The sequence below is a fragment of the Protopterus annectens genome, chromosome 11.part0 (assembly GCF_019279795.1).
Source record: "Protopterus annectens isolate FY-2018-M chromosome 11.part0, PAN1.0, whole genome shotgun sequence".
Taxonomy (NCBI): domain Eukaryota; kingdom Metazoa; phylum Chordata; order Ceratodontiformes; family Protopteridae; genus Protopterus; species Protopterus annectens.
This window is the reverse complement of record NC_056745.1, coordinates 224096703-224123895: the sequence shown is the minus strand read 5'-3', so window position 1 is coordinate 224123895 and position 27193 is coordinate 224096703. Positions and strand designations below refer to the sequence as shown.

At 38.1% G+C, this 27193-nt stretch overlaps 1 protein-coding gene across 3 annotated transcripts in view; it reads right to left on the bottom strand.

Annotated features, from left to right (window-relative positions):
- Positions 1-27193, bottom strand: part of LOC122815283 (centrosomal protein of 83 kDa-like) — a 1332042-nt gene that overhangs the window by 487577 nt on the left and 817272 nt on the right. For all 3 annotated transcript variants that reach the window (XM_044087644.1, XM_044087646.1, XM_044087645.1), the window contains exon 10: positions 6900-7029. In XM_044087644.1, coding sequence (XP_043943579.1) covers positions 6900-7029 — 130 coding nt within the window. The remainder of the gene's footprint in view (positions 1-6899; positions 7030-27193) is intronic.

Here is a 27193-nt window from a genome sequence, read left to right as displayed (position 1 = left end):
AGAGTTAGTGTATATAAATTGCAGGAATGTGGGAGTACAGTTGCAAACATCTGCAAAAAACTTTACTGCTATAACAATGAGTTTCAAATTTTTTTTCTCACTTACACTTCTAGGTACAGTATTCCCCTTACTTTTACGTACAGAGATCGCAGAGTTAGCATATACTATGTAGAAAGGATGTCCGTGTACACATCAGCAAAAACTCCCACTTAATATCACATACTGTAACTTACCCAAAACACCACGCCAGTGGTGGGAGAAAGAAAAGAGTAGTTTGGGCATAGTTATGTTTTCATGTTATATGTTAGTTATGTTTTATCTGTTATAACAACAAGCTAACATACCTTACTAGACCACAACCACTTTACTATCTGCAAACCCAGCCAACAACACTCTTTGATCATTAACCTCATTTCCCAACTAAAAAATAAAGGGATTTAACACCATCCTCATATAGCACCCCAAATACCTACCTTATGTTAGGACAAATCACCTTAAAATTCTGTGATTTCTCTATAAACTCCCACATGCCATAACTACTATACAGATTTCTCTCATCTTACCACTTCTTGTGTGGCAATGTCTACCGCAACGTGGGAACCTACCATCTCTGCCCACTAACAGTCCCACTACCCACCAGTCAAAATATCTGTAACTTTAATACAAGAAGTATCTAATAAAACTGAATAAGTACACTCCTGGATTACCTTCTATAATCCAAACATCCTAAACATTATGGAAATGTGGCTAAAACCCGCAACACCAGAAAAATAAATCCTCCCATAAATACCAGGCAGAATACCATGATTAGAATTGACAAACTATCCAACAGACCTAGAGATATTTGTGTACCCTTTAAAAAAATTATCTAAACACTTAATCCCTTTCACAATCCTATCCTAATCTTCAGTTAGATATGAGGTGGTCCTAGCTACTATCACTCGCTGCAGTCTCTATCCTACCAAATCTCATCCCATCTGATCCAATATAGACATCCGGTTCTAGATTATCACTAATGGAAAACAAGAAACCTAATTTTAGGTGACATGATCATAGATTGGAGAGCCATAAACTCTCTCAAAATATCAAATAAGCCAATCTTTACCATGCATCTTTATGGGATAATACAGGTGATAACAGAACCTACCAGAACAGATACCTGAAGAAGAAGGCAAAGCACCTGGATTGGATTATCACATGCAACTGGGTAAACAAAGTCCACTGGAATCCTACCACAAACCACCTAGTGAGCACCACCCAATCTACCTGATTTCGAAGAAAAAATAAAATACAAAGAACTACTGCTATCTTGTCCAGATCGGACAAAATAAGTTTTGATGCCCTATACTTAACAGTTTTTTATAAACATGTGACTGGATCCCTCTAAAAAGATGACTTCTTGAAGATGGAATTGTGAAATCTTGTCCCCTGGCTTACAAGTGAAATTAAACAGATAATTAAAGGTGACAAAGCCAGGATGGTCTAGAAAACAGCCTACCAGTATTCCAAAACTACAGAACAATCAGAACAAAGTAAACCACATGATTTAAAAGTGACCCCCCCCCCCCAAAAAAAAAAAAAATAATGAAATAAATAGAAATAACCTCAACCTCTTCAGGAGCTCCATTATTAAGGTTGTGTACCTAGTTAAAAATATAAAAAAATAACCTACCACAGCAAATCGACACCCTTATCATAGCATGTACAATGAATGAAAATTTCAAACTAGCTGACACCTTTCTAACAAATGCCCTAAAATCCAAGACAACTGGCAGCAATTCTTCCATTAATTATTCAAATGCAGACCCAGAAACACATTGCACACCTTTTACCATCCCAACACATATGCAATAACTCAATTTAGAAACTACTATTCACATTAAAACTTGCCTTACTAGCCCTGGAATGCATCCCTTCTGAGAATCTTCAACTGACAACTGAATCCACGTCTTACCCAACAGCTACACTAATTAACAGATCAATAAATAAACAATGGGTTACTACTTTATGGAAAGAAGCCTTCATCATCCTCATCCACAAAGGACAATATACCTCCATCTACAGCTACAGTCCCATAATTATTATATCCCCAATCTGTAAGATCCTTGAGAAATGAATACATATATAACTATTAAGTTTCCTCACTAAAATTATCTACTATCTCCCACATGGCATAGTTTTGACCAAGTCACAATACAAACTCTGTCCTCCTAACCTTCTCAAATATCATAAACTGCCAGCTAAAACAGAATTTCCTCACAGTTACAATCTTCCTTGACTTTTCTACGGCACTCAATGCTGTCTTCACATGATATTTTACTCAAAATGCTCTCACACCTAGACTTGCACATCTCACGTGTAAACTGGTTCAAAAAGTGACTTCTTAGGATGCAATCAATCAGTAAAATGGAAAGAGATTTCTCTACTTCTCTGAAACATTTGTCAGGTGTTTCACAAGGGTCCATTCTTGACCCCCTGCATTTAACATATTTATCAACAATATGTCACAACTGTTGACAATGATCTTACTTAATTTTTTCAGCCTCCTGAGGTAACAGACTTCACAAACTTGCCCAACTCACTTTCACTAACATGTAAAAATGGTTCACTGACTTCCAATGGATAACAGATAGTTAAAAAAATAAACTAATGCTCTTTACTTCCAATATCCACTTAATCAAACCTTAGTTAATCAACATCTCAGCAGTAAAACAGTTCTAGACAAGGTTAAACAAACAAAATGTCTGGGGGTTATCACGACAACAAACTAAAATTTGACTGTCACATTAACTATATTATATCTAAAAACCAATGAAAAAATAAAAACTTGCAAATAATCCAACCCTATAAATGGCTGAAAGGCTTTAAATGAACCCGCCAATCTTCCTTGCCTGCTCTAGATTACTGGGGATGCAGAGGAAAAAATGCCTAACTTTATGTTTCTTTTTTCTGGGAGGCCTCCCAGGAAAAAGGGCACCCCGAAGAACAGTCCTTTCCCAAGGAATCAAACTCCTCAATGTGACTTTGCAAAAGAACAATGTCCTCTCTCCTCTGATGCTGACAAGAGTGGTTCTTCCTTACCAGAATGGTACAACCAAACAGCTGCAGCAGACTTTCCTGCCTTTCAGTCCTTACTGGCTTCTAGAGGAGCAACACCAGAGGGGATAGGGAGAAAGAGAGATACAGAAACTGATGATGGTGTAAGAAACCTCAAATGGCCACAAGAGAATCACTCATCGGTGGTCAAGATGAAGAGGAAGTTGGGGCCAAGACTGAAGCCTGCCATACAACTCTTCTCTTCTTGTAGATCAAGGAGAGAACAACCAAGGAGCCGTGACCCATGAGCATATCATTACAGCACAAAATGTCTGACAAATGGGTAATGGAGCTGTGGTAAGTCCATAGCCGGCCTTAGACATAGGCCAACTAGGTGACCGCCTAGGACGTCTCTCTAGCAAGGGCACTTTTCTAGTAATCTGGATGGTATAGGTAGACCAGGATGGGGGCACTGTGGAAACCTTTTGCCTAGGGCACCAGCTGACCAAAGGTCGGCCCTGGTTAAGTCAGTCTTACCTCCTGAACAAAAATATAAGTTTTGAGGTAAAACTGTTTAATGATAATCACCCAAAAGACTAGCTCCAGCCTTGAGCAACAAAATTAGACAGAAAAGTTAAACTTTTCCTCATAAAAAGAGATACCTACCTGCCCAACTTTGAAAAAGCATTAGCTAACTATCAATCACTTAAAGACCACAGAAGAGAGTATTCTTCAATGACAAGAAAGTTCTGAGAGTCTGGCATCCCTGTCACTGACTTTATATCACTCTCTTTGAACTGTACAGCAACTGGAATGCATGGAAGGTGCCCTAAAGCTTTGGAGGCTGTCCAATCACCTAATCCTTGACATGATAGGTCCCATGTAGCTTAGGTTACTGCAGCAGTGATCTAATGATGATCATATTTTTCTGAGAAATTCTGTAAAAATAGTTTAAATGGTTTCAGTGATATGGTCTTCTAGACTGCAGTCGCCTGCTCCTTTTTTTTTTTTTTTTTTTAACAATCTTTTCACAGAAAAAGATGAACATGCTTTTTTTCAAACTGAATTGTATCATTAGTGTGTTCCCATGAAATCAGACTCCTTTTCTCAGAAAAAAAAAATATATTTTCTGTCATGCTAAAATATACATTTTGTGTGTGATGACAGACATATACACATCTGAATTTCTGCTATCTGCTTGCCCTAAGAAAAATTAGAACACACAATATTACCATCCAACTGCCCTCTATTATAAAATATCTTGAAGCATTATAAAGATACTGACATTTGGAGACAGGGTCAAACGTATGTTAGAATGCCTGTAAGAAACTAAACTGCAACATCTGCAAGAACAATGAGTTTAAAATAAAACTGTGACTGCCATTTCTCTTCAGAGAAATCTATCATAAAATTAATATATAGTACTACTGTTATTTCAGGCCTAAAAAAATATGTTTCTCCTGTATAAAAATGGTATACTTTATTTTTATGCATTGTGGCATAAAAATGCCATCACAATTTTATTTACTAAAATTCAAAATGAGGCTGATGTTTTGCTTTTGAGATTAGCTGCATAATCTAAAGTCTTTTTTATAAGTAATCATTCTAACATCATTTAGATGAAATTTCATGAAAACCTGATAAACCATTTTGGAATTACAGGCATTTACATACAGGCAGCAAAAATAACCCAAAACTATCAGTAATTTGGGACAGTCCTACTGAAAACAGTCAGTAGTAAGGGGGTTAAGACTTTCTTTTTTTATCAAATATATTTTTATTAATTTTTTCAAACTTTTCTAACATACAAAGGAAAAACTGTAAGTCATTACAGGAAGCAGTAAAGTATAGGTATATATGTAACAGTACAAAAACTATGCATTTATAAAACAGCAGTTATCTTACAGGGAAACTTACATCTTAGAGACCAATATAAGCAGTAAAGACCCCCAATAACCCTATTACAGTCAAAGTCTAGAGATACAAATGGAAGGGGGTTAAGACTTTCTTATCCTAGAAGATTCAGTTTTCTGCAGTACGCTACTCAACATTCCGTACACAAAATGTTTGCCATTTAGAACTGCAGTATCACATACAGACAAAATATAACAACAAAGAAGAAAAAGATAATTTATAATCACATCAGACTAGTTGTTGTTGTACAACATCAGACTAGTCCTTTAAGGGCTATCTTGATTGTTAAAAGATCCAGAAAAAAAATGAAAGCTGTTGATTTTGCAATTTGACTTAGGGTGGCACAGGGGTGTAGTGATTAGCATTGCTTCCTCAGAGTCCATGGTTCTCCATTTTGACCCATGTGTGTTTGGGGGTGGGGGTAAGGGTACATATGCACTCTGGTGTTACTTTTCCTTTCCTTGTTTATATGGGTTTTTGCTGGGTTCATTAGTTTCTGTCATCATAAGAAAGACATTCCAGAGGCGATCCTCCAGTTTGCCTGTGTGCGTGTGTGTGTGTGTGGGCATGCAGATCCTGTGAGGGACTGTCATCCTGTCGAGTATTAATTCACTCTTATGGTCAATGAGAGCAAGAATTGATTCTAGCTCCCCTGTGTTCCTTTATATGATACAGCGGGTACCAGAGAATGAATGAGCAAAACAGTACATTATCATTAATTTTGAAAAATTCTCTAATAGTTACAGCACACTTGGTATATTTTGTGAAAAAATGAAACATTCTTGAAATATTCCATAGGCAAGAAAAGGTGAATAGGGACACTAACACTAAAGTATAATTTGGTAAATGAATTAGTTATTTCATTGAATTTAAGCATATGGAAATGGTGAACTAAAAAGGTCATATTTTTACAAGAAGCTTGCCTTCATACTGTTATCTCTTTCCCTGCTTCGCCTGTTCCAAACCCTGAAATGTATCTGTGATTTTACAGTCTACTACCTAATCACGGTTTGAAGAATAATTCATTGGTCTGTTGCTATCTCAGTAAACAATTTTTAAAATATGGTTCTGACATATGTCCATTTGTTTGTATGTACTTTTCTGTTAACCTGCACCATTATTTCAGCCTTTACATTTTAAATAATCTATAATATTAGCCCTCTTAAATGTGTGTGCATCTTGAATTTCACAAACATCTATCTAGCTACAAACTAGAATATGCATTTCATTGCTTTTCCACCTTCTCGGTGCATAATTTCTGATATCTTTCCTGTCCTACTCCTCTGTGTGAGCTTTTTTAAAACTCGTAGCTGTATTTTATTATATGCTTATTCATTCCACGTGCTTATTTCACCTTTATACCTCATGTCACTGCCGTGCAGTGAAGAACTCAACTTCTAATGACATGAATCAATGGTGTTAGAAATGAGATGTAAGCATCCATGCCCCCCGAGCAATTTAGAGGGATGTCTACCTCTCTTAAACCCTAAGTACAGTGTTGTAGATCTGCTTTCAGCTCACACGATATGTAGTAAAGCCCATGTTATCTTACTGCTGTTTTATACAATCTGGAGGTTACTCTATGAGAAGTCACCACCTGGAGTCAGCTCAATAAAGTGACAGTTCATAGTCTTCTCTCTAGATCAGACCACTGGCAAAGCTCACTGCCATGGCCAATTCTCTGATATGGAGATAACTTACTTAGCCTGCTACGAGAGTTGTAGACAGGAACAAAAAAGTCAGTTTTATCTGGACTTACTGATGTATTGTTCTATTAATAATCATAATAATAATAATTATTTTTTTATTATTATAGCACCACTTCATTTAATATTTTATAAGACACTACCACACTTCAAAAATATGCATTTATTTTAAAATTCCAAACTGAATTAGACAAATGGGAATTGATGTCATTTTAAAAATATGAATGGTGAAGAAAGACTTGCCTTCTTCTGCGCATTGGCTGCACGGAGAAGTTTATCTTTAGCTTGACTATACTTCTCCTCCACTTCTGTTAGACGCTGATGGAGTTTGTGCTTTTCTTCCAGCCATTCTATTCGACTGTCCTCTACAGACCTGGATAATTAATTAAATAATAAATAAATAAATAAATAAATAAATAAGAAAGCCATATCAGACACTAAGATAATATGCCTTATTTGAAGTTTCAAATTTAAAAATACTAATTTTGGTTTAATTACAAAGCAAATCAGGCAGCATCTAGAACAGGAATGAGGAACTAAGCATAACTCGATGCCATAAAAAAGTGAGCAAAGAAAGCAACTCATTGCACTACCAAGAAGAAAAAATGGATCCTTATTTGTTTGCTTTTATTTTCCTTTTTCCTTATTGAACTTTTGCCTACCTTGTGCTTTTTCTGACCATGACAGCTGCACATAATCCACCTGTGTAGACACATACAATTAAAGCTGTTAAACTGCATCTACTGCATTACCACAGGGACACAGACAGATGTCATACCACAGAAACTGCATTTATCTGGCAGTCATCTGTCAAACTGCATCCACGACATTACCATAAGGCCACAGACAGATGTCATATGACAGAAACTGCATTTATCTAGCAGTCAGCTAGCATGCATTGGAAGATGGCTGCAGAATGCTGCTCATATAATCACACAGTGCTTCCCCATAGTCCTTCAACTAGTCCGTGCATCACTGTGTGCATCTGAAGTATACTTTATTTCATAAAATATAATAAAGGCATTTCTTCTGCTTTTTCAGATGTCTAAGGTAATATTCCACAATGAGAAAAAGGTCACCCATTGTGGAAGACAGGAAAGTGCAGTATGGATATCACCAGACTTCCAACACTCACCCACTGAAAGCAATCTGCAACACAGAATAATGTTGTTTCCATAAACACTCTACCATACAGCATTAAGACATACTGTTGACGACAGCAGTGCAAATGTACACATTAATTTTCTCAACAGCTTGTGAACATCTGCATACATTCAGTGGCAACATTCTTAAGCACAATATTTGTTTTAATGAATGATTATCAAGAATGGTGCAAAGAGTACCTTTTATTTTCCAGATACAGTACAAAGATATATTAAAAGGTGCAAGACTAAGAAACTAGATATTTACCAAGCAAAAAGAAACATTAAATAAGCTTTCCTCAGCTGACACTTATATAAATGGTTAAAAGGTTAAAAACTTTACATACCAATTTTGGAAAGTATGACTGTGTAAAGCTATCACTTATCAAGAGTACATCTCTGAAGAGCTTTCAGCTTGCTGATGTAGACAGAGTTACAATCCACAGTGCTGGTGACTTTGCTGTGACTAGTAAATTGGGGGCCAGAATAATGGGTGAGGATTGACTAATAATGGCCATTTGTCTCTTGGGAAAATGCTGTGTGTGTGTGTGTGTGTGTGTGTGTGTGTGTGTGTGTGTGTGTGTGTGTGTGTGTGTGTGTGTGTGTGTGTGTGTGTGTGTGTGTGTGTGTGTGTGTGTGTGTGTGTGTGTGTGTGTGTGTGTATCTGTATGGCTGCTGCCTAGCAATCTCTAGAAGGAGTCCAGAGGCCTTGATTACACAGGACTGTGAACAACAGGCATTGCGTATGGATGGTCAAAGTAGGCTAATAAGTGTGGTAGCAAGTGCATGCCCAACAGGACTGATGTCACTTGAGTATTGACACTGATGGTGGGGAAAGGGTAGGCCTATTGAAATAATATGCCCTACTGCAAGGATGTCACTACCAGGATGCCTTGCTCTCCTTTCTATCTGTCACCCCATAAATATGCATAGTCATCCTTGTTATAAGGTCTCAGTCCAGGGTGTAAACAGTTCAGGCTGAGTGGGGAATGGGAAACCAGAAAGGGAAGGCACATGAATAAGGTTGACTATAGGCAAGGAACAAAAATTACAAAGAAAAACAGCAGGTCTTACATGACCCAGTACCGCTCACTGTAACAGCAGGACTGGAATGCCACAGGTAGCAGTCAGTTGGCACCTTTGTTATTCGATCACACACAAAAATACTCCATCATACCTCTCATAATGCACCACAGCTCCCTTCTCATTAGATTGACAGTCTGTCTTTTTTGTTTCAGCGAAGTCGGTAGCATTATTTTACATTTTTTTTTCAAATTTCTTTGAATTAGATACTTCTTTTAGGTTAGACCTTTCCAATATGCTATTTTCTATGTCAGTTAAGTGTACAATTTAGGCTGTTTTCTCCTCACTCTTATCAGGTTTCTATTTTGTCTGTGGTTAAGTGATACATTTATCTAATGAGCTATAAAGTAGTTTTTGCTTTGGTTTTTGGCTAGCTGCACCTAGTGTCTACAGTTGTTTTTGGAGTTACATACGGATAAGGAAAAGGTTTCAGGATTTAGAAAACATGATAAACATGGACATAAAATCCCTCCTCTAGACAACCATGCTTTATTTGTGGTAGGGCTTGGTAAAGTGCATTTGGATTGCTAGTTGTGATATCTGACAAATTTGTTTTCAGAACTTTAAAGGAAAAAAAATGATACCTGGAGGATTGCCATCTACTAAATCTGCTACAAGTTCTAATGGACAGAGAGAAAAGGAAGGCTGATGATTCCTATACTGTAACACGAAAGTACTTCCACCGCTGTTAAAGTCCCCAAGATAGATGCTTTTTCTCCAGATGATGTTGATGAGAAAAATAGTAGTAGCAATACTCAATCAGCAAGTGTTTTCAGTTAAAAGTCATGGTAGTTAAAAACTAAGCTCTTAGAAAGAGTCCGTTGTTTTTCCCCACTGAAAAGGAGCATTTAAGGTACTGGAATCCAGACCATCTTTGGCTATATAATTGCACTCCTCCTGATACCTCACTGGGACAAAATGCTGAAGGCAATGGTAAACCAGAAATTGTGCTAAGTGTTCTTTCATCCCCCTCTTTTTCCAGGGTGACAAGAGAGGTTTCCCCCAGTCTTCTTCCTCTGTTGCTCCTTCCCCAAGCCTGATCTCAGCAACACATGTATCAGAGTCTATAGATTTGCCATCAGTTTGAGTCTATCCTTGTCTTTGGCACTGATATGCCTTTCCATGCCAGTGACTCTGGTACTGAGTTTCTCAATGCTGAGGGTCACTACATACAGTAGATTTGATGTCAGTGGTTGATGCAGACCTCATTGTCAATGCTCTCAGGGCTGATGTTGGTGTCAGCCACTTTGGTGTCCAAGTTTCCAGTTCAAAACCCATCCACCAAGCTGATGTCAGCTTCTGCACAAAGGTCTGTTTGGACAGAGTCAGTGGTGACATCCTTCGGGCAGAATCTGTTTCAGTTTTAGGTATTTTTTTTTTTTTTGTCTGGACCCTAAACATTGAGGACCAAATGTTTGGAAACATTGCAGAAGCAAACAACTTGTTTGACAGATTTTCCTTTGATGCTGGAATTTACATCTGCTCCAGCCCTGGACATTCCTCAATATTTTACCTTGGCCCTGTTATCTTTGTTTCAGTGGTTCAGAAGGGAGGAAAACTGCCTGAGTGTCCCATGAAAAGGAAGTGCAAATAGAACCACCTGGGCTCCTCTACAAAGTCCCCAACCCTAGATATTGCTCTAGGAGGAGAAGCTTCCTCATTATCTCTCATAACTACCTCACATCTAGGGAGATTTTAGACTTAAAAAGTTGGCGGGGGCAAGAACAACAGAGTTGCTGTCTCTTAAAGAACAGATATTGCAGGAAGCTTCCCAGTCTGCTTAGCCTACTTCCCAGGTGGTTTCCCCTGCCAATCACATGGTGATGCTGGTCATACAGAATTGTTTGGCAAGAAACAGATGTGATAGAAACTATCCCTATACGACTGCACAAAATATCCTCTAGTTTTCCAAGGACCGTGATTGCTACAGTAAGGCCCTCTTACATGACTGTGCTATCATAGCTGCTATCCTAAAGAAAGAGCCATCAAAATTGAGTACAGCAGTCCATTCCTCTAATATGGAGCCTTGGGTGACAGCTTTGGTTTCTTTGTGTGAGCTTTCAGTTAACTAATACATTTGACCTGTCTTGCAGCTTGATCTGGCATAGAGAAACTTGAGACACACAGTTTTTACACAGGAACCTACTATGCACATTAGACACCTGGGTGGCAGCTGTAGCTAATAACATCTTCTTGTGACTGCTAAGTAACACAGTAGATAAGGCAATCCATGCAGACAGGTCAGGCATCACTAGCTAGCATCGTGTCAGAGTCAAATACTGTACACTGCACTTCAAGACATCTTTCACTATGTTTTGGGGCTTCTGATGCAAGAGCAAACAAGATGGGAAAGTCCTTGCAGCTGTTAAAGAGAAGTTTTCCAATCCTCAAAAAGCTTTTTCTTATTCCCAGAAAACTGCATGAAACTTGTGGTTCAAAAAGGGCCAACTGCTCCCATTTGAGCAACACTCTGATAGAAACCATTGCAGCCTCTGATATTTCAAGATCAAGAGCTGACCTAGAGGCAGAGATGGACTACAAAAATGACAGATTTTGCAGTTTTCTCCCTCACCCTCTGGTGGTCAACTGCAAGATTTGTTTGATTATCCTAAGGGAGGGGGGTTGGTGTCAAATCTCCCAGCACAATCCTCAATTGTGACAGTTATCACAAGGACAGGGTATCCAGAGTCCACATTATTTATATTTCCTTTAAGGTCCATCTCCCAGCCCCTTCCAGATGTCTCATCCCATCAAAAGGCAGCAACCAGGTTATAGGTTCAAAGCTTACTAACAAAAACAGCCATCTGAGAAGTCTCACCAGACCAGAGAGGGTCTGCAGTCTTTTTAAGAATCTTTTTGGCTCCAAAGAAAACAAAGCACTTCAGGCCCATATCAGACCTAACCAGGCTATTTCATATGTAAAATGATAAGATTCCAGATGGTCATGGTAAAACAAATTATTCCTTTCTTAGGAAATGTAAAATGGATGCATCTCTGGAACTTCAGGTTGCTTAAATACACTTAAAGATAGCCAAAGCATCCAGAACATCCCTACATTTCCAGGTGGGGGCCAATCATTACCACCTCACTGCCCACTGGTTTGGTGTCAACAAAGCCCTTAGGGTATTTTCAAAATGTTTGGCAGCTGTTGCTGTTCATCTGAGACTGAAAGAAGCAACATTTTTTCCTTATCTGGATGAATGGTTCCTAGCAGCTTTGACAAACAAGTCCTTCAATAAAGGCAAGGGTCTATCTACAACCGCTTTAGCCCCTGGAAACAGTGAATAAAACTTGTATTGCAAGCCTTCCATCAGGCACAGTTTTGGAGCTTCAGTCCAGCATTTGCATTCAAGTAACTGCTCATACAGTGACTGCTGCCTCCTGACTCAAGATTCTGGGTCTCACGGCAGTGAAAATTTTTGTTCCATTTACCAGGTGTCACATAAGGGTTTTTCAATGGACAGTCAAGGTTCAGAGGTCTCAGAATGCTGACCCAATGTCCCATCTGGTTTGAGCTTCTGAGGTATGCTATCAGTATCTGCTATGGTGCCTTCCACAGACAGCCCCTTTATCCCCCAATGTGTGACTCACCACTGACACATCTGCAGGTGTGTGTGTGTGTGTGGGGGGGGGGTAATGCTTAGGGTCAAGGATACAACTGACGTCATTACAGGAAGAGGCCTCTTTCCACAGCAATAAACATGAGATGAGGCCTGTCCTCCTTATGCTGCAGAATCTACAGGACCTTCTTCATCAGAGTGCATTTGCCATCCAGTGTGAAAGCATGACAGTGGCTTGGCATTTTTTATGTATATATGCATGTTTTGTTAGCTGGTGTAGTCTTACTAAACCTGTGGTATATTTTCAGGAGAGAGCCGAGCTTGTATTCATAGTGGCTAGGGGATATTTGGTCAGTGTACATGGGAAATTCTCCTACTCTTTTTGATAAGTGCAGTGGGATCTTTCTACATCCGTCTGAGCTACAAAAAACTCATTCAAGGCATGACATGTTCAAGAGTACAGTCTTCCCCATATGCTGCACAACACTGCCGGTAATGGAAAATTAATACATCCACTTGGTATGGGAACAGAACCCACAGTCTTCTGATCTTCCAGAATCAAAGATGAGTGTGCTACCTGATAAATCAATGACACTGGAAAATGGGGGGGCTCCCACTCCTACTCCCTGTGCCAAGAGGCCATAAAGTGATGTGAACACCCCACATCAACTCATTGTTTTCTTATAGCAATGCACATTCCAGGTCAAGCCAATTCAGGAGGCTCAACAGATGTTTAGTGATGCCTCATGAGTGATCTCTCAGTCAAGGATGTCACCTTCTGCTGCTCTGAAAAGCTGTTCTGCAATGTCTTTGCGTTCCCAACAATGCCAAATACACCAGTTTATTTTCCTAGGTCCTCCAAAAGGCAGACTTCCTGGAAATTTTCTGGTGCAGAAGTGGCCTCAGGGATTTCATTAAACTTTCCTCCATTCCTCTTATAATGGATTTTTTACAGAAAGTTAAACAGTGCCAAACCAGAATCATTCCCATAGCCCCATTTTGGTTTTAACAGGTATGGCTTCTTCCCTTGCTAGGGGCCTAGAAAACTTTTTCTCCTGAGATCTGTTAAGGATCTCTCCCCCCTTCTAGTAAGCATGATTTTCAGTCTGTCATGCAAACTGCATGGTATCTCCAGTTCCAGTGAAGGCCAGGGGACTTGCTTTCCAGTTTGTCTAGAACCTCACAGCTGCACAAAAGCCCACTCCCAGAAAAGTTTACAGACATAAATGGACAAAATATTTGCTACTAGACACTTGCAAAGATATTGGTTCCTTATCTTCAAAATTCCAGCAGTTTTGAGCACATATTTTAAATCAAGGTTCTAGCTATTCCACTGTCAATGTACATTTAGCAGCCAATCACATTATTTCCAACGTTTTCATTCTTTCCTGGCTTCCTTAAAGGCTTGCAAGCCATTCTTAAGCAGTGTGTTTTATTTAAGACCACCCCACAAGGAAAATGCCCCTCCCTTGGGATCTGAATTTCATAATGAAAAACAGTAAAGCTGTGTCCTTTTGCACAAACAGCTAAAGCTGATCTTAAACACCTGCCTTGGGAGTCCCTTTTTCTAGTAGCAGTTGCATCATCCAGAAGGGTGCAGAACATTAAGCTTTCTTCAAAACATTGACATATTTTATTTCATAAATATAGTGAGTACCTATGCCCAAAGCAGCCAAAGAAATTAACTTTAAGCAGTCTACCAATCTACCTATATTTTTTCCACAGAACTCCAGCAGTAGGTAAAATCAGTTAAGCTGTCTGAATGTACACTATAAACTAAGATTTTATCTAGACAAAACTAAAGATATTAAAAAAGACAATGCATTTGGAGGCGAAAATTAAAATGGGTAGGGTCCTCTCTGAAAATTTCTGCTTGAGCAGAGGAACCAGGCAGGGGTGTCCTCTTTCCCCTTTATTTCCACTATATTTAGAACCACTGGCTAAGAAAATAAGGGAGTCAGAAATTCAGGATATAATTAGTATTTTAGTCAAGAAAAGCTGGCTCAATTTGCAGATATTTTATACCTGACAAAACCAGAAAGAGACATTACAATTGTGAACATTTTGAGATAGTTGCACATCTTTTCAGGATACAAAATTAATGAAACTAAAACAAAGGCAATAGTGGTAAAATTATGTACCCACATAAAAAATGGTTCAGCAATATTCATTATTTATGGGGACGTGATAAAATGAAGTATTTAGGAGTATGGATTAAAATGATTCTGGTGTGGCAGCTAAGGATATGTGGGAAGAAACTAAACAAAAGAATACAAAAACTAAGAAAATGAAAGCTTTGTTATATGGACATGGAAAGTAAGATACAAGCAGTTAAAATGTTTTTCGTCTTATACACAGGTCAGGCATATTTTTATCAAACAGAGAAGTTATTGTGGATAGCAATTAATACATACTTGAAGGACTATTCAGAAGGGAAGATGGCAAGAGTCAAGTGGGATAAGCTGATTCTTCCTGTAGAACAGAGTGGACTGGGTTTACCCGATTTTAAAGGGTATTTCAGAGCTACACAGTTAAAGCTCCTATACATAGCATAAGCAGAAAACTATAATTCAAAGTGGAAAGGGATGATGATGAAACAGGGGTGAAACTCAGGAAACAAGGAGAGACTGGGATTTTGGATGCAGGCCTCTAAGGAGAATAATAATCATACAGAATATTATATAAGCAGCAGAAAGTATCCTAAGAACTAAAACAACACAGGGATGCAGAAAGGAGATTCTGCCAATAGGAAAAACAAATCTCAAACGGCTACAGGTACACTAAGGTGCCAAAAACTGCAACAATAAGAATAGAATGAGGCACCAAAGTTACACACTGAAACTATCCACAGTAACTTTATTTAGAGAAGAACAGTAGGTGAGCGCTTTCACAACTCAGTGTTGCTTCATTAGACAATGTTAATGCAGACCATGCTTGGTTAAATACTTAAGCAATCAGTGTGGTTTCAACTATTTAAAGCAATACAGTCAAATAATTTAACAATTAAAACTATTAGTACAAGCTTGTGCAAACTATGTATTTAAAACCAACCTTAAAGTACATTTCTCTCTATAAAAACCATCATTATTGACCATAATATATGTAAAAGTATAAAAAATATATATAATATAAAAATGTCCTATATAAAATCTTAAATATATATATAAGTAAATACAAAAGCTTGATGAACCATAGTACCACATTAAAACCTAGAAATTAATGTTTAAGACGTCTTGCTTTAAGGCAAGGGACTAGTGAAGTACAACCATTCAAGCCCGGATATCTATCTGCATTCAGCTTGATAATCCATTTCTGTTCTAACTCTTCCGTATAATTTTCTATGTCTCCACCTCTATTTGTCCTTAATACTTGTTGTAAAACCAAAAATTTGAAGCAGTGAGTACTGTTTGTATTTAAAATATGATTTGCTAGGGCATTAGATTGTTTCAAATTTCGTATATCCCTTGCATGTTCTAATATTCTATCTTTAAAAGTTCCGTTTGTTTTTCCTACGTAATAGCCATGACATGCTTGACAAAAACTAAAATAAATAACATCTGTACTCTTACAATCATAGTATTTCTTAGTATATAACCTAAAATGTTTCATCGGATGAATATACTCATTTTTAATATAAATGTACTGACAGGCTGCACAATTCCTGCATGGAAAAGTGCCTTGTCTGTTGGAGAGATTTTTTTTATGGGGTTGGCGTTCTTTATTACAAAGATGTTGCTTCAATGACACGTTGTTCTTAAAACTAAAACTTGGTGTGTCACTGATCATGGGGACAAGGTCTGGTATTTCCTGTACTAAGTGCCAGTTCTTCTTAATGATATCTGTATACTTACTGATATCACTTGCAAATCGAAAAACTACTCCAAACGTATTCCTATCAATGTCTCTATTGCCAGACGTTCTCATATCAGTTTGAGAGCTCATGTAAGGCTTACATCTTGTTGATCTAACTTTCCATGCCTCTGTTATCACATTCATGATTTCTGAACTTGAGTAGCCTCTTTGCTCAAATTCACTGTGTAATTTATCCAGTGCCCCTGCAGCCTCTTCATCATTGTTATGTATGTAGGCGTAAAGTTCTAAAAACTTGTCCTTTGAGAACATTTCTAGAAATGTGTCTCGGGTGCATGCTAGATTTATGAAGACAGGCATTGGTCCTGGTAGGTTTGTAGTAGATACTAGTTTTCAGCTGTTTTAAATTAGTTTTAGTTACACTTACATCTAGAAAGTCAATGGAGGTGTCAGAAAAAGTAAAAGAATATTTACATAGTACAGATTTTTTGAAATTATCTACAAAATTACTGATATTGGAACCATGTCCTCTCCATAAAATAAAATCATCCACGAAACGTACATACCAAAGGATACAATCATAACAGGGATTCAAGATCGATAAAACATACTCTTCTTCCCATCTTACTAATGATAGATTGGCGTAGCTGTTGGCACATGACGTGCCCATTGCTACGCCATTCATCTGTAGAAAGAACTCATCTTGGAAAGTAACAACATTATTTTCAAGTATAATCTCTAATAGGCTACAGACTCACAAAATCTTATTTGGTGTAAGCTTCCTATCTGTGTTAAGGAACTCTCTTACTTTATCAATTCCCCATGCATTTGGAATGCTCGTAAAAAGGGATTCAATATCCATAGTAAGGAATACAAATGCAAATTCTGCCAATAGGGATGACTGCAATTATGGATATAGGCACTAGACAAGAGGGAGATGGAACTTACTGGAGAAAAATGTTGAAGGAATCATGGTATTGGAAACAAGTAACTAGATAGAGAAAGACAACAGAATGGGAATAAGCTAAGAATTTATTTGGACTGTAGGTTAAAGATTGCCTATTCTCTGATATCAATCCTTGATAGGGAAGGCAAAGAGAAAGCAACAGAGGAGTTCTAAATGAAAGACTGGTAGAGATTTTAGTAGAATCTAGAACACAAGTTGTCATTAAAAAAGGAATAGTTAGTAGGGCACATAAAATATTGCATGATAATTATAAGAATCAATCAGAGGAAGTTAGAAAGGATTAGGAAGAGAGACTGGATAAGCAATTCAAAAAGAAACAATGGGAAGATATATGTATGTCTCTCAACTATACAAAAAAATCTAGAAGATTTAGGATTTTTGCATGGAAATGTTTACACAGATATTTTTATACCCCAAGTAGACTCCAGAGAATGTTTCCTCAGGTAGATAGCAAATGTTGCAGGTGTGACACGGAAGAATAAGGTAACTGGGAACATATTTTCTGGGAGTGCAGTGTGGCTGAATTTAAGGATTCCCTGTGGGATACACTGTTGGAGATGTTGGATGGGCAGATTAGTGTGATGATGGAGATTTTTCTGAGTTATGATACAGAATTGGAATTGCCTAAACATGGTAAGGCCTTGCTGTGTCTAATTATGGTGGCTGCCAAAAAAGCAATTACTAAAAAATGGAAATCAAAATCTAAACAAACTATACTAGAAGTAGTGAATATAGTAAAGATAAACCAACTGGAATTGAGATATTTATAAAAGGGTAGGAGCAAACTGCATATAAAAAAAATGAGAATTGTGGGAACAATACATACAGGGGAGGAATGAGGTTTAAAAGAAGGCAGCACTTAAATGAGCTATGTAACGTTTGACTGAAAATGATTGGGGAGAATATAAGTGATACATAATGTTTGCAACTGGGAGTGTATCAGTATGGTTTGTGATGTAAAATGCTTGCAACTAGTATTGTCGGTGTGGATTGTTTTTATTTATATAAATGTATGACTGCGTATGGCGTAAGTGCTGCTTTAATAAAAATGTTTCTTGTTAAAAAAGGAAGGAATTGAATAATTTATGTAATGTTGCTTAGGTTATATATATATATATATATATATATATATACATATATATATATATATATATATGTGTGTGTGTGTGTGTGTGTGTGAAGTATAATATTTGCAAACATGAACTTGTTAATATAGTTGATTGCTTCTCTATAAATGTAAATGTGCCTATGTAACAAGTGATAATTCAGTACAGGTGTTTAAAAAAGACAATGCATTTTTTGCTTTCTTTCCTATAGACAGTGCAGGTCAGAAAACGTTAAGTTGTCTAGGTGGATTTCAGACTACATCACATTCTATTACAGAAAGTATAAAACATTTCAACCAGAAGCATCAAAAGCTCACACTGCTACAGCTACTTCTTGAATTTAAAAAAAAATCTTCTATTGACAATAAATTGTCTGGCTGTGACATGGGATTCTCCACGCACCTTTGAAACATTATAGGCTAGATGTGATTTCAAGGTCCAGGCTAGACACTTGAGGTACCATATTTATTTATTTATTCATTTCAAATTTGTTAACCAGGTGAATGGGCTGGTGCAGGACCTTTTTCAGCCACTTCCAGGGCCATGAAGCAAAGACAATAAAAATAATTAAAATACGGTACATAGAAAGTAAGACAAGTCAGTACAGATAGAGTGGTAACACATAAAAGACACATGCACTGCATTGTGCTATCATAAGAATTCCAGATGTTCCACAGAATCAGCACTAATGAAGCAAGACAGAAAATCTGAACATGTTTAACATGGTGTTGTAAGTAAGGTATTGTGATACTTCATGGCATTCTGTCAATATGCAGACTCTGTCCTGCTCTTGTGAAATAAAGGGACTTGATCATGTATGATACAGAAGTTATATACATACCATATCATTACACCTTTTTCAGTCATGTCAATTCACTTAAACATAGTGCCCACATCCCACTGCATATAGAACTGTTCACATGTGGTAGATCTGGAGTAATCTTCATGATTCTCTGTAAGGTTGCATAGGATTTTTATTAGTTGTTCTTGTAAAAGAGGCAAATTTAATCAGGAGAGATAAGGGGTGTGCAGCATTATGGGATCTTGGGAGGAGTTCTTTTGAGACTAGGAGAGTCCACAACTGCTGCCTGAGGTATTCTGTTCCTACTGCTGAGGTGAACGGATGTGGAGCATGAATATTTAATGTTATAGCAAGTACATAACTTTCATAGTTTCAGCAGTGAGATATTTGCACTAGTATAATAAATGTGTCAAGCCACCTATATTAGTCATTATTTGGTCTGTTTTACCAGCTTTTTGGCTTCCCTGTTTGAACGTAATGTCTGTTTCATACTACTTAGCCATAAGCATCCACTGGCAAGCACACCATCATCACCATCATAGCAGTTGCATTGGATCATCTTCAGTTCTTTTAGTAAAAAAACGTGTAACTACAGAAAAATGTTAGTGCAATAAAGTGACACGTAATGCACACAACTATATACAATTTACATGCAATGGGCTATAACATTATTCAGTATACCTTACTCAAATCCAGTCACAAGGATGCTGGGCGCATATCTAAAACTAGTGCAAAATTCCCTGCCTGCAATATCTAACGTCAGGGTAAGCACCTCCCACAATTCTTTGGGAAGAAGTCTTATGGCAACATAATCATAGGACTGAATCGCAAGTGACAGTATTCTATTAATCTAGGGTAGTAAGACACCTAAACCAAAAGTTTAAGAATGACGTAATAAACTCTGACCTGTACCTGGACAGGAAATCCAGCCTTGTGCAGTGAAATGTTCAACTTCAAATATACCTTTTGCCTACATAATTTTAAAACGAGCTGCAAAAGTGGCAGCATCTTTATTACAAAGTGCCATAATGCCTGTTAATGTTTTGTTGTACCTGACATCATAACTAAAATCAGTAAAACAGGCGAGCCACTTAAAAGACTGCTATGTTGCAGGAAGACTCTGCATGCCTTGCATGAAGAACAAGTGATGTCTACGTCTGTTTTCCTACTGCTTTTGGTTTAATTCATATAGTATCTGATATCTCTCTCATTATACAGCCGTCAATCTTCATTATTATTGCATCATGGTAGAAAGTTGACAGCTGAGTGGACTGATATGAATAACACAAAACTACATTTGGCATAAATGAAAGATCCATCTTCAAAGACTGCACATCTAACTGGAATACTTATGGTGGTAATACTCCATTAAGGCACTATGTGCAGAAATTCTAAGTGTTTCTAAGAAATAAATTTGAAGTCTGAAGTCATCTCAGTGCACACATGGGCCATGCCAACATAAAATTCAAGATCCTTTTTGGGAAAAGTACATGCAGAGGTGGCCTCAAATGTAACACTCCCTGTAAAGAAACCTCTTGTAAAATGAGCAGCATCCGTGAATATCTGAGGAACTGCAAAAATACATGCATAAATACTATTGGCATGTGTTTTAAAAAAAGAATAAGACAAGCCTGTCTCATAAAGGCAATTAAGGTAATCCAGTATTTCTGGAATATGGCAGACTTTGGGATCTAGGAATTGTTCAGCTGTCCAAAAATATGCAAACCAATAAGGCATTCTTCTTGAAAGTCTTCTCATTTCATTTACAATATAAAGTACTGCAAAGCCTCCTTGTATGAAGACTCATGTTTTTTTAGACATGCATGAAAAACTAACAGCTTCTTATTCTGATATTAAATAGAAGCAGGACCAACAAAATAAAAAGTAAAAAACCCCACACATTTATATATATATATATATATATATATATATATATATATATATATATATATAAAAATGTGTGTGTGTGTGTGTGTATGTATGTATATAAAGTGTGTGTGTCTGAGGGAGGATACTGTAAAGTTATGTGGCAAGTCCATACCATCATTGCAAAGTATTTTCTAAAAGAATCTAAATAATGAAACTAAATAAAGATATATGATGTCAAAGAAAGGAAAAAGGAGACCACCTTCCATGCTTAAGAAACAGAGAATTGCGAACAAAATCTGAGTGTGGTATAGCAAACAAATCTACTCTGGAGTTCCTCCAAAATATGTTATCAGAAGAAAAATGATTTAAGTAGCTGCCATTTCAGAATTTTAAATGTGTTCATTGTCTCCCCTAATATTATGTTTCTTTAAGCGGGTCATCTATTGTAATTTTGTTTTCCAAAGCCCATTCTCCGATTTTCTCTGCTTCTCTATACAAAGGGTAGTTATTTATTTATTTTGAGTTTGCTAACCATAGTAGAGTACTAATCACAAAATACTAATTTCAGTCCTAGCCTGGGAAGAAGCAAAGAAACAAAAACATGTTTATGCACTACAATATGGTAAGGTAATTATGATGAGTTTACAATAAAGACAGAAGCAGCCACACAAGTGTGGAAATATGAAAAAGTACACACACACACACACACACACACACACACACACACACACACACACACACACACACACACACACACACGTACAGTAAAGTAAGAGTGACTCGAGTTAGCTGCATTCACAACTGTTATCATACAAACTTGTTAGGAGGTGGGTTACTGGAGTATAGCAACACTCCATTACATAATGTGTCTAGAGTGGTAGCATTTGCATGAAGCATTATCGTGATAATAATGTTTTAGTTGTGTGTGGAACTGTGTGTAAAATATATTTCTTTGAGATCAGCAGGGATAGATTACCATACTTATGGACCTACTAAGGAAAAGTAATGATCTATGCCTGTAGTTTAGTTTTAGGAGCCCATATGGTAGGAACGAACTAGATCTGTGCACTGCATATATGTTTACATACCAGATGACTATGGTTGAATGATGCTGTATTTTTTTTCAGATATTCAGTATAATGTCCAGAAAAATAAATAGCTGCTTTACTAATGAACTTACAGACTCACTCAATCAAGCGGCAGAACGAACTACAAACACAATTGCTCAGTACTGAAAAAGAGAAATATTATGCAACCTCAAATATGCAAACACTGGGGCTATGCCAAAGAAGCAGTGAAGAGTCGAAACAGCAGAGCTGCACAATGGAAATTAAATTAATCACCCCAGAGCCAAAGAAACTGTGTGCTAAAGTGCCAAAAGAATAAACACATTTTTGAAAGTTGTGTTGTTATTTAAGTTTTTATTGAAGTTTTGGCGGAACAGAAGTAAGTATGTTACAGACATGGGCAATGGATGTTGACTCCTGCATAGTTGTCTTCAAAATTTGACATGTGACCAGGCCAGCAATGAGGGCAACTGGCTTCATGGGTACATAGCAAATATGCACTGCTGCCTTTGAGTCAACACCTACCATACACAGATAAGCAATACAATTCACAGCCATGGATCAGAGTTAAAATCACTGCTCTCTAGGATGTCACCCATCTCAAATCAAGGCCAATACCTTTCAGTGCAACCTTATTAACAGTAATCAAAACCTGACCAAAATTATTGTTCAGATACACACACACACACACACACACACACACACACACACACACACACCATATTTCAGTACGGGGAAGGGTAAATACTGAATCTTCAGCACCAACTTCCCTCATTCCCATGCGCCACCAGATAGATAAAACTAAAAAGCAAACCTTACTGTTCAGCATTAAAATAAGATGACCTTTAAATATTCAGATGATAGCAGTTATCTCCGAGTAGGCTGTCTACAGCTTTGGTCTAGGAGTTAGCTGCGACTAATGACAGTCACCTTTCCAAAAATAGCCACCACATACTTTAGCACAAATTTAAAATGCATAAATCCTTACGCTAAACTTAGTTGAATGTCAATCATGAAGCTTTTTGGAACATCAATCAAGAAACTTACCCATAATACCTACTGGTATTGACAGTATACTAGTTATCCATGGTCAGATTATTTCCACATACCTAAAAGTATGAATTTATGGCAAACTCCAAAATGGTTGCTTTTCCACCTCAATTATCAAAGCAACCCTGATTAAAAATTATGTTTGTTCTATCATGTTGTAATCAGTACAATATTATTTCAAACAATGTTAGCATTTAACTAATAACAAAAACATAACATTTGTATTTATTTAGACTTTGTTGACTGGGTTAGTCCCATTAGGCCATGGCTTCTTTTCAGGGAAGACCGGAGGTGGCATTCATACTGACTAGGGGAAACTTGGCCAGAGTAGCAGGGAACGCTTAAGTTCCGTGGGATCTTTTATATCCACCTGAGCTACCGCCAAGTCAGGCAGATGGGGCCTTGGTTTAATGTCTCATCCAAAGGACTGTATACTCAGGAGTAAAGAAACCCTCTTACATACTGTAATATCAATGCAACTATCTTGTGTGGGAATAGAACCCACAGCCTTCTGCACCAAAGGCAAGCATGCTACCTGGTCAGCTACTGACATTATAACAATGCAGTCAATCTGAGGTCTGCACAGAGCCACAGTGGCTGCAACGAATTAAATTTCAATATTAATATAGCTTCAAGGGATCGAAAAAACCTCTCTAAATCTCACCCTTTGGTAAAATTAGGTGCAGCTAAAAAACAAAAAAACGAAGCAAGTCTGTTTTTCCTTTATGACATAACTACCACATGTTGCTTGTTGTTATTTGTCTTTTTGGCTTTTCCCAGTTAGGGGTCGCCACAGCGGAACTCTGGTCCGCTAATGACTGGCAGTCGATTTTTATGGTGCCGAGTTGCCAGCCCGATGCACAACCTTCAACGAAAGCACGCCCATTCATGCATGTCTTTTGGAGGCCACTCAACTGCCACATGTTGCTATTATGAGTAAATTGTCTAGCTTTGACTAAAATGTCCTGAATTTCAACTCTTAAGCTTCTGTTGTGCTTGTCCTATGTACCACTTCATTTGTGGACAAACCACAAATGAAAGTTATGTACTTACCATAACGATAGATCCATTTTTTTTCCCATCTGGTTCAACCTGTGGGTTATTAGATCTGACTTGGATCCGAGACTGGCCATGTTTCAAAGTCTTCAGCCTGCAGAGCTCTGCCTCCTGTACCAATAACTCCCCCTCCCCCCAACTAAGATTACCTCAGATCGAGTTTGCCCCTCTCTGCCCAAGCTGACATCACTCAATCCCAAACAAAAATACTAAGGACCCCAACAAAGGAGGAAAATCAACTCCTTGACTCATTTGTCCCATGATCGAGAAATTCGCCACAACAGCGGGGACATTAGTAAGGGAAGGTTGAACCAGATGGAAAGAGAGAACACGGATCTATTATTGTGCTAAATACATAACTTTTGTATCCAGTGCTGTCTTTTCTATCTGGATTCAACCTGTAAAACAGAGTCCCCAGCCTCCTACAGAGGTCTTACAGAAGGGAATTGAACAATATGGTGGAACCAAAAGCAGCTCTGGACCTTGACTGAATGTTCAGTTTGTAGATGGACACACACATGTGAGGACACACTCACCTAGCAGCAGCACAAACATCACGTAAGACAGCCAAGGAGAAAAAAAAGCTGCAGAAGTAGCTACAGCTCTAATAGAATGACCTTTCAGTTTACATTGCAAGGGCTTTCCTTTCAAACTGTACCCAAAGGAAATATAATCAGCCAGTTGGAAAAGAGTAACCTTAGACAATGGCATACCCAACCGAGCCTTTGAAAAGGACAAATAACTATTTAGACTTTCTGAAAGATTTGGTTCTATCCAAATAAAACCTCAATTGTCTATGAACATCAAGAATGTTAATATATTTTCCCTTTTGTTGGAAAATTCAGGAAAGAACACCAGCAAGTGAATGGACACATTCAAATTGTTCACTGTGGCCACCTTTTGGAGAAAAACAGGATCTGTGCAGAGGGAAACCCTGTCTTTATGAAAAAACACCCCTTTGGTGGAAGAAACAGCCAAAAAAGAATAAAGGCTTCCAAGACGATAACTTAAAGTCAGCAACAGTAGAAGGCTTAAATGGAAGTGCAGTGAGCACCTGACGCATCGTAGGCAAATTCCATGGTGGGACAGGGTTCCAGACCAGAGGAAGCAACAATAAAGTACCCTTGCGAAAGGCATTTGAAATGTTGAGAGCAGCCAATGGCATATTATCCCTACCAATGTGAAAACTGGAAGTAGCTGCCAACTGTGCTTAATAGTAGAATAATTGGATCCTGAGTAAAACAAGTCTGCAAGGAAATCCGGAATCACCTCCAAAGGTGCTGAAAAGTGATCCAAACCTTCAGAGTTAGCCCAACATGCGAAGTGTTTCCACTTATAGGTTCATCGATGTACACTAGGCTAATTACTACTGGGGCCCTTATAAGATTAGCTATGAAACCCAAATTTGACCTATAAATTTGATTTACAAGATAATGATTTACTGTCTAAACATCAGGGACCGAGGAGCCCGTCCAAGGGTGAATTTATGATTACCCATCCATTGGCCCAAGTTGCACTTAAAAAAGGGATAGGGAGAAATTCTGCTTCATATGGATGGGCAGCTTGTTCCAGAGAATGGAAATTTTCTGAGAGACATCTCTCTCTCTCCAACATGTACTATTTGTATTGCAAGCAAAATGTAGGTCTTTTAATCTAGTAGTTCTGATGCTGTTTGTTTTGTGAATATGCAAATGTTTCATCAAAACATGGTCCAGGGATGCCCTGTATGCCTGGCAAAGATCACCTCTCAGAAGTCTGTATGATACTGAGTAAACAGACTGAGCTTTAAGGCAATCAGCATAGGACACTGTGTTTACTCCCTGTATTCTTTTTGTAAGGAACCCTTGTGGACATTCCACTTGCTGCATGTGTCTGGTCAAGAACATACTGAAGGGAGCATTCTACTCTGTGATGGGTCTTATGATGACCTCTCTGGACCTAGATGCCATGCCCTTGCTTATAAGTTGAGCAACATACAAGGATTTTCTTACTAATCTGGACACATGTTGGTCAAAGGCTAGATTACTATTTACTTGAGTTCCCAGATCCTGGACTAGTGAACCAACTTTTAAGGTGGTTTTATTGATGATGCATTTACCTGGGGTGGTAGACTTCCCAAAAGGATCTATAATGCATTTCTTGGTATTGAGTTTTAAGCCATGTCTTTGGCACCAAGCATTTCCTAATTTGCAATCATCTGTGAACTTAGTCAACCAAAGGCTTTTGACATTGGCTTTGACATCCAAGAAGTAGATGTCAAAGAGGAGTGGGCCCAGCACAGAGCCCTGGGGGATTCCACTACTGACTGGTCTCACCGATTCTAACCTTCTGGGTCCTATCAGTGAGCCAGCTAGCTATCCAGAGTGTTATGAAGAGGTTTACACCTAGTTCCGTAAGCTTCATGACAATGCCCAAGTGAGGTATTGCATCAAATGCTTTAGTCAGAACTAGCTAGGCAGTATGCACCACTGTCCCCTCATCCATTACTTTAGTGATCTTTTCAAAGTAGTCTGCCAGATTCAATAAACATGACCTTCTTTTGACAAAGCCAAACTGGGATGAATCCAGTGCCTGGAGGTCTCCTATATCCCTGCTGATAATTTCTATGATCATTCTTTCCATGGCTTTGCAAGTAAGACTAGTCAGGCTAAGGGGGTTGTAGTTTCCAGGATCTGTTGAAGGTTCTCCCATATGAAAAGGAATAACTGTTGCAGTCCTCCATTCATGAGGCATAAAGTCTGTTTTAAGACTATAGTTAAATAATGACTCCAGTGATCCTAAGTCATATTTCAGACTACTCAAAAGACATCCTGAGATGTTACTGGGACCCACTGAAGCAGTGTTTTTGGCTTTACTGAGTGCAGCCAGTATATGCTCCCTAGTTAGAGTTGGAGGGGTTACGTTTAAGCTATTTTTGAGACTGGTGGTTGGGGGTGAGAGGAGGTAAAGTTAGAACTGAATTTGTCTGCTAACAGGTTCACGGTGTCATCAGGCTCAGTGAATTTGGCACCATTAACCACCGGTT